At 38.3% G+C, this 16,278-nt stretch overlaps 1 protein-coding gene across 1 annotated transcript in view; it reads left to right on the top strand.

Annotated features, from left to right (window-relative positions):
* The window catches only part of NELL2 (neural EGFL like 2), a 151,150-nt gene that overhangs the window by 66,493 nt on the left and 68,379 nt on the right, over positions 1-16,278 (top strand). Inside the window, exon 13 of the mRNA XM_030478890.1 lies at positions 13,911-14,036. Within this exon, the coding sequence (XP_030334750.1) occupies positions 13,911-14,036 (126 nt within the window). The remainder of the gene's footprint in view (positions 1-13,910; positions 14,037-16,278) is intronic.

Below are 16,278 nucleotides of genomic sequence, written 5' to 3'. Positions count from 1 at the left end.
GTTGATTCGTAAGTTGTCAAAGGGATAGACCTATTAAATGCAATGAATTAGATATGCAGCATGTTAATCAACAAAAAGAATTCTCTTTCCAATTAAGTTCTTAAAAAGAAACTAAAAATCTGATCAATGTCAAAAGTGGCAAGTTGGTGTGGCTGAGGTCTTGAATTAGAAGCATGCTTCTATAGTAAATTTTTTCCCTTTATTTTTTTTTTCATAATATTCAGATATTCAGGCAACCTAAAAGTCAACCATCTGAATAACACAGTAGTATAACATTTAGTTTCTCTTTTCACTGCTGCCTTTTCCCATTCTCTCTCCCTAGGAAGTAAGTACGTGCTATAGACTAGATACTGGTGGTGTTAATCGTACTGAGTAATGATTTATTGTTTAAGCTGCTCTTTTGGTATCAGGAAGCAACAAGCTTCTTAATCACAAGAGAAGCCTCTATAATTTGTGCCTTTACAATCTAGCATAATCCTGTGAAAAAAACCCCATCCCCACACCAGCAGCGAGAGCCAAAGTCCTCTGTGCAGTCTCTTAGCTTTTGTGCTAACTGTTGCTCTTCCTCCTGAAAACCCTGGTTCTGCAAGCACGTAATACTCGTATACTATCAGGCCATTCTTACCATACAGCTTAAGTGTTGCAAGCAGGATAGCCTTTGACTAATAAGCAGTTTGGTTCAGGTTTAGCCTGCTAAATTGGAAGTTAAGCATGTGTGAGTAGAGTCTTAAGGTACTCTGTGGTTCCATCTAATACGTGGATTGTTCTCTGACAATGCACAATTAAATGGGATGAATCAAGGCATTTCAGGACTGTTCATTTGGCTAAATTCTACAAAAGTTAATGCCTGCAGCTTACTTGAGTTAGTAGGTGCATTAATGTCAGAGAGAATGTTCATCTGTAGATTTAGATTTGAGAATTCATGACTGTTTTCAGGAGAGGAGCGTATAGTTAATTCAGGTTCACATACATCTCTGCTTAATCTTTATGGTAAGCCTTCTGGTGGAGGCCTGTTTTGAGAAGTAAAAACTCACGCAGAAACAAATCTGTTGCTCCTCATCATGTCCCAGGAGGCATCTGACATCAGGACCTGCTGTATAGCTTGTTCTGTGTTGCAGCATCAGCCACTTTTTATCCCATGGTTCCTGGAGACTATGCTGAAGCTTAGGCTGCAGATCTGCATTTCTGGGAACTCATCAGCTGTTTGCTCTTGGAGGGGGTCACTGGAGCAATGGCCTTATGCTGAAATAAGGTGTTTTAAGAAGGTTTTTTTCTGCAGCTCTGTTGTTACTCTGCTGAATGAAAGCAGAAAAACCAAGTTGTGCTCTCTTAGTGATCTCCACATCACTCAAATTAGAGTCTGTTGCCGTGTTTGGAACTTGCCAGGCATGTCATAAGCAAAAACCAAAAGAAGCTTTTTGATTAGCATTGGTGGTGAAATGTTTAGATGAGGACAAAGTAGATGATTATTATATGTAAGACTGATGCATTCGTATTATAAGTAGATTTACCAGTTCGTGCAGTACCTGAAATGATGATTTTTTGAGAAGATTTCTTGGCCTGATTGCTTCTGTATGGGCAAATGGCATTGTTTCTGGGTGGTAATTTTCAATCTGCTTAAGTGCTTTCAATAAACTTGCTTAAGTGAATAAAAGGTTGGGAAACATTATTTACATAAAAATAACATAAAAATAACAATTTTACATATTACTATATTACATGCCTTAAATTCTCTCTTAAAAATATGTATGATTTAGGGCCTGATCCAGGAACACTTGATTATGCTGAAGATAGCAGAAGTAAGCCCCATTAGGAAGATGTGCCCATGTGAGCAGAACTCATGAGGTTGGGTCCTGGCCAAATGAAGTTCTCCCAGCCAAGGGCAAAGCTAATGCAACAGGCAAAACAGCCTAACTTTGCTGCTAGTTACATACTGTAGCTGCAGTGTAGGCACCGTGCTTGAACTACGTACACTTGGTACACAGGTCCAAACATGACCTTGGCTGTCTGTCCCTGAGTGTGCAGGTGGCATGCTGGAAGGAGGGGAAATAAGGTTACAGATTAAAAATTTGGGGTTGTTTTTGTGGAACAGGAGCGGCAGGGATTGAAATACTCTTGTTTCTTCAGGGGTGTGCTTTTAGTATTATATCCTTTTCTCCAGCCCAAATGTCTCTTTGAGCACTGAGGGTTTTTTTTATTTCTGGAAAGACACTCTTACCTTAATATTAAACAGTGTAATAGCAAAGGGCACAATAGCAATAGCGTAACACCAAGGCTTTTCAGAGTCCTGTCTCTCATCTTGAAAGGCTGAAATGCTCCCAACCTGCCTTTCTCAGCACACACCCGTTCTTCACTGTGCCATTATTGTGGCTTTAATTATGAGCAATGCCAAGTGTAGAAATGTCGAGCTAACACAAAGCCTTTCAGAGAAGGCTTTTTGTAGTTGTTGGAGCCCATGGGTATGATAGCTGTTTCGATGTTCGCACTTCACAAATTTCAGATATACTGCAAAATTGGATGCCTTGGTTCTGTGTTAGAGCCAAATTTCACTAAATACAATCCTGATTTGTGCCTCAGCACTGTCAAAGTTCAAAGAATAAACAGAAGTAATGATGCTCCCATTGGCAGAACTTCTCCATAAGGTAGAAGAACAAAAATAAAAATATTCAAAGCTGGTTTCAGTGTGGATCTTGAAAAGTTGCGTATATTCCATCTGAATGATGGAAGAGTTTGGCTCTGTCCTAGAAAGAACTGGTGCTTTTCCAAAACTGTGTGATGTCTCTAGGTACTGTTATGGTGGATACCTTTCTGTTTTATAATAATAATATTTGTTAATATTTATGTCATTTTTAGTTTTCCCTTGAAGAACTGTGTAAAACAGTACATAGAGCATTGAGATTCCTTTGTTTATATGCTGTAAGCCTTATTCCAGATACTCTGAAACCTGCTTTCTCTCTCAGATTATTACACAGCTTGAGATACCTTGTGTGCAGGTTGGGTGTGGATAATGCTGTGTTGCCCAGGCGTAGGTGCTTTTGAATATAACATCCTTGGTGTATAACCTAGCATCAACGTTTTACAAAACCAGATGTTCTGATGAAGTGTAATTAGTTCTTCCCAAAGCCACACCTGCAGTGCTCACAAACTGATTATCACCCTTTGGGATATATTTCAGACCGTGTTCAACTCCCACTACATTTGTGGTGGAGTTATGCTGAAAAATATTTTTAGGGATGAAGTTTGTTACTCTTGGCTACTAAGATATTCTGATACATCTAGAGGAATTAAATATACCCATATTTAAAATAAGAGTGATTTCCAAATAGTCTGCTGGTGGCAGATTCAGGCGTTCTTCTCAGTTCCTTGAACCTAAGCTGTTTTCATGCACCATGTTGTGCACTTTTGGCAGTCCTCAAAAGATGTGTTTGGGGAGGAGGTGTTACTTTTACCCTTTGGAGACTGCACTTGGAAGGATTGCTTGATGCCTGATTTTCTGATTTAATAGTAGCACTCAACTATCCCTGATTTCACTTCAGAGGTGTTGCCAAGGATTGCTGATTAAATAGAGAGGAGAGTAGGCTCAAGAAAAAAGACAGGAGAATGCAGTAATCTTTTGTAAGCACCAGGACTGAACATGAGCTGAGAAAAACAGGTGATTTGCTTCTTTATCAAGAGGATTTTGTCTGATGCAGAGGCCATTTTACATCATGTACTGATTTTGGCTGGAATGGAGTAAATTTTCTTCATAGCCGCCTGCGTGGTGCAGTGTTCTAGATTTGTGACTAGAACACTGTTGATAACACAGGGATGTTCTAGCTATTGTGGAACGGTGCTTGCACAGTGTTAAGGCAATCTCTGTTTCTCACTTTCCCTACATTGAGTATGCTGGGGGTGGACAAGAGATTGGGAGGGTAAAAGCTGGGACAATTGAGCCCAACTGACCAAAGGTATATCCCAGACCATACGACATCATGGGCAGCAGTAACAACAGGGTACCCTTTCTAAGGTGCCTGTTGCTTGAAGACTTGCTGGGCATCAGTCTGTTGGTGGGAGCTGGAGAGTGATTGCCTTTGAATCACTTTTTTCCCCCTTTTCTCCCTTCACTTATTAATAGTTTTTATCTCAACCCATGAGTTTTTCCTCACTTTCACTCCTTTGATTCTCTTCCCCATCCCACTGGACTGGGGAGTGAGCGAGTGACTGGTGAGTGCTGAATTGCTGACCAGGGTCAACCACATCACAAATTTATCTTATAGGTGTGTGGACCATAATGTTTATACTCTGATTTGGGAATTTAGTTGTACTAGGTGCACAGTATACAACCTAGCTAACTTAACAGTTTTGGATCATATAATATTACTAACAGAATTTTTGTGAAACTGTTTTCATTCCAATGTATCCTTTTTCCTCCTAACTCTCCAAGTTTCCCTCCTGTTGCCATGTTTGTCCCTTTTTCAAGTGTAGCAGCTGAAATGAGACCAAAGACTGAGTGACTTCATTTACATTTGAGAATTGCATCAGCTTTACAGATGATTATCCCTCGAGGGGACAGTTTATAAATCTGCTTTTGAATAAACTGGCTTGATTTGAGTCATCGTCAGTGGAGGGAAGTAGGCAGTCTTAGAGGACGAATTGTCTCTTTCCAGACTAGATATCTGAAGCATGTTGGAAGTGCCACTTGGTTGGACCTTATCAGGTTTCCCTTAGCTCAGAATTGAATGTTCTCATTCTGTTTGGAAAGATTTACTAATTTATCCCTGCCTTCTGGTAAAAGTACTAATGCATTATTCAACCTTCTTCCACAACAAACACATTTCACTTCTTCACTTACTTAATTAGTACAACCTGTTGTTAATCTTACTGTAATCTTGTTTTTAACTACTGGCTTACAAAAATAAAGTGCATTTTCAGAATAAGTCTGATTTCTACCAATTGCAGTGAAGAGAAGAACTCTTACAAAAGATAAACAGTAATAATCAAGTTGCAGTAGGATACATGTTGCAGCATATTGGCCAAGTAATCAACAATACATTTTTTCTATTAGCAAATGTAATATTGAGAAGAGCATAAGTAAGATAGAGACTTCTGTAATGGAGATAAAACCCAGAGTATTAAAATATATTCTGTTAAGTCCTCTGGGTCTTTAATAACCAGTACTGGGCTATTTGCTAGATATGCACCATATATTTTGGGTGAGAGTCCTACCTGGGAGCTCTGCAGTGCTGTCAGTTTTGTGAAACTGGGAAGGTTATTCAAGCTTCTCTTTTCGTACATAAATTCTTTTTTATAAGTGAGATGTGGAAATAGTAACACATATAGCTAAGAAATGAAGATTTCCATCTCCATCAACTGGCAATGTTTGAATCATTACCTTATCATTTTTGGATTGTGTTGAAAAACTAATCAAGCAGAAAGAAAAACTTTCACTCCAGGAGGTGTCCTGGGTTCAGCTATAGCAGTCATTTTTCTCCTGCTTAGTAGCTGGTGCAGTGCTGTGTTTTTTAACTTTCAGCCTGGGAACAACGCTGATAACACCGATGTTTTTAGTTGTTGCTAAGTAATGTTTATTCCAACATTTGGCCCCTCCAGTGCTTTGGAATGTTATTTCCAATTCTCTATTAAAAAGTAATTAAACATTAGTAATATTAAAATTAAACATTCATATTAAATAACATTAATATATTCTCAATTATTAATAATTTTTCTCAGCAAAGGCAGTAAGTGTCATCTTATTTCCATCATTATGTTACTGAGAAATCTAAATAGGAAGAATTATCAAGCCACTTCTAATGTGTCAGAGTGGGCCAAATCCTTCTTCTCTTCCATGGCACTTACACAGGAAGATAATGAAGCATATTCCTAACTTAAAGTGCACAAGTAGTATCCCTGACACCAGTTCATAGAGTGTGGTGCATAGTGGGGTACAGATAGTAGCACCACCTGCAGCAGTGGGATAGTTTGTAGGTGTCCAAATTGCAGGATGTGATTCAGTGTTATTTGATTTTAATTACTTCTACAGGAAGTACATTCAGACTGATTCTGTCATCTACCCATGGCCAGGACAGACAGTTATGTTACTGTGATAAAAAAAAGCTGAAACTAATCATATAAAGGTAGCCTCTTCGAAACTCTTTTAAACTCCTCTGTGCTGCCAGTAGCTGCTAAGGAGATTCTTTATTCTACCAAGAGCAGCCCTTTTCCACCAGCAATGAAAGCAAATGTTGCATTTTGGTTCAAATGGGCAATAAAGATGACATTTTTCATACAAATTGCTGAAGTCTGCAATCTGAAAGCAAAAAAGAAAAGAAACTAAAGTCTTCATTTGGTCTTGCTTTCCCTCCTTTTCAGTTTTCACTAGGAGCTGGGAGGGGGCTACTGAAAGAATTAGGTGCTGTCACTGTGCTGAAAAAAGTACTCACAGGCAGTTGGTTGGTTTTCTTTCGTAATTTAAAAACCTCAGTCTAAAAGTGCAACATGTCTTACATGTAGAATCTCAATCCCAAGAGCTGTGACAAAAACACAGAAATGCCTGGCATTAAACCAAACCGAATTTAAAATAAATATTCTTTTATGAAGAGTACTCAGCAATAGCAGCCACAGTGACCGTATCTGTTATGCTGCTCTAAGTAGTGTGGCACCATTTGAGAGACAGCTGAGTTGTGATATCGCCACTTGTTCCTGTAGAACAGGCAGTAATCTAATGGATAGCTTGCAGGAATGTGCTGCATGCTTTAGACCCTACTCAAACTCCAAATACTGTCTAACCCACCCACAGGGGTCTTACCACAGCTTACAGGTACTATGCGTGCATCTGTCTTCAAGCAAGGAGTTTTAAAATACCCACGTGCTGAAATACCCAGCAGTGCTGAAGGGGGATGGATCATGAATTGGAGTCTCAGAAAGTTGTTCTGACTTTTAGAATTCACTAATTAATCATATACAACATCCTTTTTGTTCTCAATATGCTGGTACATCACACTAGTTATTTGGTGCCTAAGGAAAGGACCCCCAGGATGCTTTCATGTCTGACAGATAGCTATATATAATTACTTGTTTTATCATGTATACACTACCATATGCATTAATTATAAGATATTAAATAGTAAGAAGATGCAGTTTGCCAAGTAAAACATTACATGATGGCAGACAATATTTGTTTACAAAAATTTCGTAAGTTTTATATATATGTATACTTATATATGTGTATAAACTACATAATGTATGTGGAGTCCAGTGATGTTTTCATGAGACTGAGGTAAAGATTTAATTTTCTTCCAAGAGTCTCACTTGCATGGGTAGCTGTTGAACAGTATCTCCTGCTGCATGTTTAACAAGGACAGTTTTATCCCAACAATCTGTCTTCCTTTCCAAAAACTGGGGCAAGCTGAAATAAAAACAACTCTTTGTACTGTTAAAAAATGATATTTCTGAAGTGCTGTAATGTTGTATTGTGTCCTTTCAAAGCTATGTAGAGCTTCTGTCAAGGAATGTAGACCTTGAGTGACTTTGCTTATATTTTAAGAGTACTGTCCCAGTAGCCCCCTCTCAGGCTGCAAGAGATGGACAGAGAAATCACGAACTTAAGCAAAGATCAGAGATTTAAAGTAAAGTGAAGGGACAAGGACTAAGATGTGTACAATCTGTGTATGTGTTATCTATGCAGTTTAGTTCTGGGCAAGGAAAGAACACACCTTGTGTGAAGATCCAATAATTCGAATTTATTTTTAGTCTAATTGATGCTTAGGAGTCTAGTCAAGATATAACAACCTCTTATTAGTTCAATTACAACAGTGCTAATACTTATAATACAACTCATCTAGTTTCTCTTAAGGTCCATTAATAATTCAACAAAAATCAATAGACACATGTAGCTGCCCATTTTCTCTTCCCTCCCTATGCGTTGCTGCAGGGAGTTGTTAGTGGCCCAGATTCTTCTCCGGGAGCAGCATGGTGGGGATGATGGAAGGTTATTTTATTTTTTCTCCTTGGTCTTTGTGTATGCTTGAGGTTATTTTTGTATGCTTTAACTCAATACATGGGATATGTGCTTGCTGTAGGTTCACAAGGTTAGCTATATTGTGATTCATTAGGCTTTAGTGCTTTTCTCCTTTGGGGGAGGAGACACTCACAACTGCAGAAAGGCAGGCAAAAATAATGAAAAAATAATAATACCTCCAAACAACAAACCCCCCCACGAATTCAGAAGTAGATCATATACATGTGACCACTCTATAATTTTACTGTTGGAGCTAGGCTTTCACTGGCTGTTGGTAATTGGTAACACTAAAAGCACAGGGCTATATACATACATAAGGAGAAGAAAAAGTCAAAGTTTATCTATAGAGGGTATGAGTGATAATGACACCTATGGTGGTGCAGTCAGCTGGAATAAATGACGCAGGAGATTTGGAGCAAATACACAATTTTGATTGAAGTTGATGCTAACATCCTTTGTGAAATATGTTGGTTTGAACAACTGCTGAACTTGTATTTAATAGAGCAAAGCAAAACAAAAGTGCAGTGATTGGTTTGTGACTGACTGGAGCAGCAGTAGTAGTTAAACCATAGGCTTGCCTACTGATGGAGAGCCTAGGAATAGTACTGGGAGGAGAAGGAGCAAGGGCGTGCCAGAGCCTGGAGATATTTTTTCCTCTTAGACAGCAACTAAGAAAGGGTATAGGCAAGAGCAGATGCATAGGAAGACAACATTGTGGAAATCTAAGCACTGAACATACTGAAACCAGGGTGTAGCTGAAAAGTGAAGGGAGCCTGGAGAGAATACAAGCTTGGAAATATGGTCAGGGAAGTGAGAGAGACTCTACAAAGAGCATTTTTATTGGAGCAATAGACTGGGGAGTTTTAATGTACTAAATGCTTGAGCAATTGGGAAGGAAGAATTTGAGGATGAATTAAGGTGTTTGGTGGTGAAAGGAAAAAACTCAATACTTTCACAGATGGATAAGCTGGTTATGGAAGTGATGGTCTATCCTTTTTCTTTTGAGGAGGAGCTGGTGAGGGGATGGGTTGAAGACAAGAGGAGAGACAAGGTGAGGAAGATCTGGAGGCAGGACCAAACTTACTCAGTAGAAAGTGGGTGAGGCAGGAAAACGGCGAAGCAGCTTGATGTCAGAGGAAGGTGAGGAAAGAAGGGCTATTGTTGGTAGAGAGAAGACAAAGAGAAATAAAAAAGACAGAACTTCTTTTCTTTTGTGACCCTGTTCAGGATAGGTTGTGTTTCTTTTAAATCCATGTTTACCTTTTTCAGTTGTATTGGTTGCTGTGATCAGTCACTGTTCTCCTCTTTCATAGTCCCCTAATTGGTGAGCAATATCTGCTGATTTTGTGATGCCCTTTTTCTAGGTTAGGGACCAGATGAGAAAGTCTCAACCTTTCCCAGCTTGTCTATTTCCGTGTGAGTCAGGTCAGTAGTGATAAAAAAAAGGGCCTGAAGGACAGCCATTGTTAACTGGCATCCATCCTTGGTATTCCTGGAAGAAAGGCCCAAGATTCACAGGAAGGATGAGTAAATGAAGCTGTTGCTCTTAGCAGTAGAGCCCTCAGGTTGGGATGGAGGTCTGCTGGTGAAGTTATGTGGGAAAGGTGGAAAACCATTACCCTCTTCAGCAGGTAAATGTAGGGTTTCATATTTACGGGCTGCGAAGACAAAACCTTTCATTAACGTAAAAAATTCGGGTTTTTTTGTTTGTTTTGTTTTTAAATTGTAGGCCTCATCTACCCTGCTATTGTGTTCAGGGTAATTTTTGATTTCTGAAAAAAGCATTTCTGAAATAGAAAAAAGCATTTCTGAAATACTTTTCTATAAATAAAGCTTTTTATGCTCCTGTTTGCTCTCTTCTTAGGTATTTAATATCATTTATTGCAAAAATCCTGCAAGAGCATCTCCCTGCTCACCATATGCCTCTGTAAGTGCGACCAGGGAGATCACTGATGCTAGATACCATTGAGTTTTAAAGGAAATGGCTGGAGGCAGGACACTATCCATAAAGTTCTGGAAACAGCCTCCTTTCTTTACAACCCAGATTTACTGACTTAGTACCAGACTCATTTGTTCAGGCAGGCTTTTGTGGTGGATAAAGGCAATGATGGATAGTGAGGCCTAAGGAGAAGCTTTGTTTATTAGCATGAGGCTTTGGTCAACAATGATTTGTAGATTGCAGGTCAAGTTCTTTTCTTATTAATGGGATTGTAAAACATAACTGGGAATTTCACTCTAGGGAAGCAAACTCACTAAGGTGCAGGAGGAAGGGATAGAGGGAAACTTTTCCTGGGTTATATGTTTTGCATAAATTTTGTTTGAGTGCTTGGGGGGATAAAGAAAGACCTTTTTTTCAGTTTTGATGTTTTTGCAAGTATAAATAAATCATTGAAGTGCAGATTCCAAACACTTTTGCACTAACCAATTTTCCCAGAGATGCCTCTTTTATCTTTTCCACTGGGAATAAAGCAGGTTGATGATCTCCGTGACTACATTGTTGTCTGTACATCACAGCTGGTGGCTCAGTATCACATCACAGACTTCAAGCACACAAGTCTTTATTGTTGAATGTGTAGAGCCATTGGAGTGGTGCATTCATCCTATTGAACTGATTTTAGCATCTTACTGACTAAGCAGTAAGACATTAACGTGCATTAATATGCTAACTAGGCTTTTTGGCAGGGGAAAATTAAGATTATTGTTGTAGTCTTCCTTAGATATTGAAATGCATCAGGTTTTCTGTTGTATTTGGTGCATTTGTATCTGAAGGTGGATAAAAAGCTACACCAGTGTTTCAACCAGTAAGCAGGATGAAAAGGCTTCTATTTTGGTAGCTTTGAAAGAGAACAGATGTTGGGCTCTTTCCCTGCCCCAGTTCAGTCTTCCTTGATGTGTAATACCTTAACATAATGCATACAAAGCTTGCATATGGAGTGCTAAGGAGGGAATGGAATCACATAGTTTTAGTGTGCTTGATCTCTGTGTGACTAGTAGTCATTTGACTGCTACTTTACACTTTTTGTATTAATTATCTTTTGTGTCCCTGTGGCAATGTAATTTAGTGCTAAAGTAGTGAAGCAGCTTATCAGCTGTGTGTCCACAGTGTAGAGCGATGGAATTTTGTCACTCGATTAAGGTCTTTAGGTGCCAATGTAATATAATAATGTGACAGTAGCAATAATAATCACCGTATTTCCTTTGCATTCTGTATAGCTTTTCTATATGTATATATATATATCCATACAGAACAGATGAGAAAGAGTTCTGTTTTCCAGTGAGGGTTTGAAAACTGTGGACAATGTCTTTGCAAATCAGTTTGAGAAAAAATATTATCAGATTTATTCAAATGAAACACTTCACAGGTAATCTGATCAGTTGTGGTGTCTTGTTTGTGGTATTTTTTTTTTTGGTTGGTTGTTTTTTTGTAACAATTGAAAAAGTGAGGTTTTGAAATAAAGGGAGTTATAAATAAAACATTTTGCAAAATCTCAGTATGTGGTATGTTGGCAAAATGAAAGCTTTTATTTTGAACGCTTCTAAATTAGGAGGTTTGAATAAAAGTGGCTCTGACTTTAAGTGTTTCACTGCAAAATGAAAACCATTAGCATTTTGGGTCTCCTGTGGCTATTTACATGCCAAAGCAATCATTAATATAGTTTTCAGAAAGTTCTGTTTAATGCTTCTAAGGCTTTGGATCTTTAAGTATAATTTTCTGAGAGTGCCAAAGTTGGCTTCTAGGCAGTCTGTTGACATCAAGAACATAAGGTCTCTAATTTACTGGAAAACTGATGTTGTTACATAAATACAAATCAACACCATAAATTTAATATGGAGTTGTGAACTAGAATTATGAAAGACACAAGTTGCATTGTCTGTGCTAGTAGCTGAGGCATATGTTGTAACTGCTGGCTGGTTTTGTGAACTCTGCATTTATGTTTCTACAGAACATCTGTGTGTCAGGAGATCTGTGCCATTTTTCACTTTCTGTGCAAAACCAGCTGCCTCTATAGGAGTCTTGTGATAGCTTCACTTCTTTTTTTTTTTTGCTTTTGTAAATGACTCTCACAAAATGTGGTTTGAGCCGTAGTATGCTCATTGTGCTCACTGTAAATAGATGTTTGTTGGTGTAGGTATGTTTTAAAATTAACTTTTCCGAACCAGTACCCTACTAAAGCTGTGATTCTTCCATGCTTGCAGAGCATATAGGGAAAAGAAGGGAAGGAAACCAGCTAAAATATATTGGCTGTGAAACTCAAAGGAACTGAATTTGTGTAAAGTGGGCTGGACTCATCACCCTGAACATTTGCTCAGTGTGTGGACACCTTCATAGTTCATAGCCAAGTGCCCCCAGCTTCTCCAGCAAAATCCAGCAGAACAGTTGCACTGGGCAGAGAAACTGGGGAAAATGGAAGTTTTTTCAAAACTGAATGAAATTAGGAAATTTCTGTGGAATTGCTAATATTCAGTGCGTCTTATTGTTTTGTACTGGAAGGCAAATTTTCTTCGGGAAATATAAAGGGAAGCGGAAAAGCTGGCAGTAAGTACAGTTGTCAAGTAGCTATTGATTTAAACACGTTGGGAAGAGAGGAAGAAATGGGAGATGAGCTTGCGACCTAAGCAGGAGTAAAGTACAGTAGTTTACACTGTTGGCATTTAGCCTCACAGCATTAAGAAGTCAACCCTAGTTTGAGTTTATATATCCAGTCTATTGTTTTGAACAATCATCAGACTCTGGAACAGTTTTCCATCCAGAGATTTTATTTTCAACTCTGGAAGCTGTAAACATCACTGAAAACAGGGAGGAAATCAAAACTGATGAGCAGGAAAAAAACCCCAAACAAATAAAAAAGCCAGCAATCCACCTTTTTTACTTTTAATATATTTTTGTAGCAAGGTTTAGTGGCATATTGCATGACAATATAACTAGATATACAGAGCACCTCAGAAATGCTGTCTTTATCACTGGTATTACAGGAAAAGCGTGCTACTAAACACTACCAAATTAATATAGCTTTTCTTCTTTACATAATAATAATCATATGCAGAGGGTATTTTGTTATTTGTGGTGCTTTCTCTGTCTTATCATTGATTTATAACCTGCTACAAGAAATACATCTAATTTTGCAGCCCAAGGGAGTAACAAAACCAAACAGGTTTTGAATTCCATATGTACAGTGATTTATGTCTGGAGTTTGCTCTACGACTTTATACTGAAGCAGGTATTCCACCCCAACAAGTATTTTATCAAGTTGCAATTTTTTCTGTCAGAGCAGTTCTTTATAGAAATTAGATTCTTTCAGGTTCCTTTTAGATATGTGTGTATATGTATGTATATACCTATGTATGTTGATACAAACATAGATTTATGTGTTTATATATAGTAAATTTGCTACTTTAGAGTTCTAAGAGAAACTTACTATAAGTTCTGGTGTCTTTTCAGATTTTAATATGTTCCTTACAGTTTCTTCCCAGACGATACCTGTTAGATCAAAGGCATATACTATGCATATAATAGTGTGTTTGTATACTGATGACTGCAGTGACTATATAGGTACAGTGATGGATGACATTGCAGTGCTGAGGCAGTTGGTCTGCTGTTCAGGACCCCAGTTGTTTGGCTTTTTTTTTGTTCTTATTTAAATCGTAGGAATAACATCATAGGCACTTCAAAAGGAAAGATGTAAGCCAATGTAACTCCACTCACAGCTGATCACAGAAAGCTCATGCTAATTCTGTTGTTTAAACACTTCAAGCAGGTTTTTTAAAGGAGAAAACAAAGAAATGTGCCAAAGTGCATTGCTGTTTCAGTAACTTTTTAGTCTAACCCACTGCTGGCAGAAGTGAATAGCAGTGTATTGAGATTGTGAAGAATGCTGCTGAATTTGACTTGTGTTTCTCTTTGTGTTATTGACAGATATTGATGAGTGTGCCGAAGGACGGCATTACTGTCGTGAGAATACCATGTGTGTAAATACTCCAGGATCCTTCATGTGCATCTGCAAAACTGGATATATACGCATTGATGATTATTCATGTACAGGTAAGAGCTGTATATTTGTGAAAGGAAATAACAAGATGATGGTGTTTACAAACACTGATAGGATTCTTCTAAAGTTAATCTTTGTTAGCATCACAGAATATCTACACAAATATTAAACGGTATAAACACCAAAATAATTACAAGGATACAGTGCACTGTAACCTACTAATATGTTGTATTGTTTGCCTGAAATTGTAAGGCAGTCTGGATGGTCTCGTGTCTGTGTGGTTTTGGCTTCTGATTGAAAAGGTGAAGGGAGGAGGCTGAAGGGGAAAATAAGAAAGGAAAAATAGTGCTATGGGTTATTCAGTTTCCATGTGGCATACCAGTACAACTTCACTTGGAATATGATGACTCTTCTGCAAACTTCTGATGGAGTTCAATTTGATGTGTATTAGAAGTGGTTGGTTCCTCATTTTGAATTCTCCCTCACTGGGGAGGCTCCCCAGCTGAATTCCGAGTTCAGAGGGCAGGAGCCTTAGGCCTCTGGACAACATGGTCAGTCTTCTCTCTGTATCTTTCCTTTTTGCTCTGCTGCCAGTAGATGCTCTAGAGGAGGTGTTGGGTTCATACTGATTTTCTGTCTTCTAGCCTTCTTTTATTGCAAGGTATTGTAGGGTTATGGAATGAATGCTGAACATTTAAAACAGCCTTCCATATCAGAGCCAGGCTGACTGTAAGTGTTCCTAGGAGGAATGTGTTTTTTCCTACTAGACAGATAAAGCAAATACGATTCAAAGATGTGGCACATTCTCTCAGTGAAGAAAAATGTGCGTGAACAAAATAATACCACTAATTTTTGTGCACAGGGGAATGCATTAGCTCTTTCTATAAGAGGATATATTTATTCAGCAGAACTTCCTTGGAGTTCATGTTATCTAAGAGTGAAGCTGGTTATAAACCGATGAGAGTATTCAGAATGTGGAGGCAGCACTGTGAAGTTAATTTCTAAATTTATTTAATTTTGTCCAATATGTCTTGGCATTTTTGAGCATCAATGGTATGTCTTGGTACAGAAACAGCTTCTTCATAAGCTGGCATAATTTGCTTGCTCATACATGCACAGCACTTGGGGAGGTGGATTTGAAACCACATATGTGTGATTCTTGCACCTACTGTGTTACCTGTACTTGACATTCATCTCACATACACTGGCAAGTCCTATTTTACTGCAGTAAGTCCAGTTCTTGAAGGACCAAGTTATAGGCTGCTTGCAGCATGTCCTTTCTGAAGCAACCAGTATATTTCTGGTCACTTTTTCATGTTCACTCTCAGCTGAGTAAAGCAATTGTTTCACTGCCTACCAAGTGCAAATGTTGGGGTTATTTTATGACTAACTTTATCTAAATCACTGTGATACTTTTTCTGCTTTGCTTCCCTTAACTTGCTGTTCTCATTGAACTCTGGAAATGATACACCATTGCAAGCAACTTCACAGGGGCATTTGGTGCCTATAAATAAAGGTATTTCTTTGTACTCCGCACATTGCATTCCTCATATTTGCTGGAAGGTACTGTTATGAAATTCAGTGTAGTTCAAGAGATCTGGACAGTCAAACTGGTGTAAAACTTGCTGGAAATCCATTACAGATCTCACATTGCAAACGAAGTTTGGCTTCACATTTGTAAATAATAGTTTCCTGTGAAATCAGCCTGATGGGTGACAAAACAAATTATTTCTTTTCCAGCTTTCCCTTCATCAAGCTCAGAAAAGTTAATGCAAAAGGAAGCAAAATAAATGAAATAGTTTCATAAGATTTCAGTCACTAGGCCAGATGAGATGTAAATCATGCAGCGACTTTCTGTATGTCTGAGCAATACCACTCGCTGTCATTTGGGACATGGAGCTTTTCTGGAGTTAAATTACAGTGAATTTTGGATACTGAGGGGCATGGAGTGCCTGTTGGTTGGTAGAATTTCCATGAATGGCAACCTCACATCAGTGTATATATCACAAAATGGTTCCATGACTAGTGTGAGCACCTCTAGTGGAGGCACCGGTCAGTTACTGAAATATAAGTAGACTTATGAGACTCTAGCATGACATTTCCACTGAACAACTAGTGAGTGAAAGGTTAATTACATTTTAAAAATTGAAGGAAACACAGGATACATTTAAAGTCATGAGCTTTGATCAGTAAATGGCATTTTGTGCTTGTTTTAATCTGTCTGAGTGACATTGAGAGCATTTACCTTATACACTTGTATTAAAGCAAGTAGCAAGTGTATGTATTTATACAGGA

This window comes from Strigops habroptila, chromosome 3 (genome assembly GCF_004027225.2).
Source record: "Strigops habroptila isolate Jane chromosome 3, bStrHab1.2.pri, whole genome shotgun sequence".
NCBI classification, from domain to species: domain Eukaryota; kingdom Metazoa; phylum Chordata; class Aves; order Psittaciformes; family Psittacidae; genus Strigops; species Strigops habroptila.
Note: the sequence above shows the minus strand (reverse complement) of the source record. Positions and strands in the feature narration are given on the sequence as shown.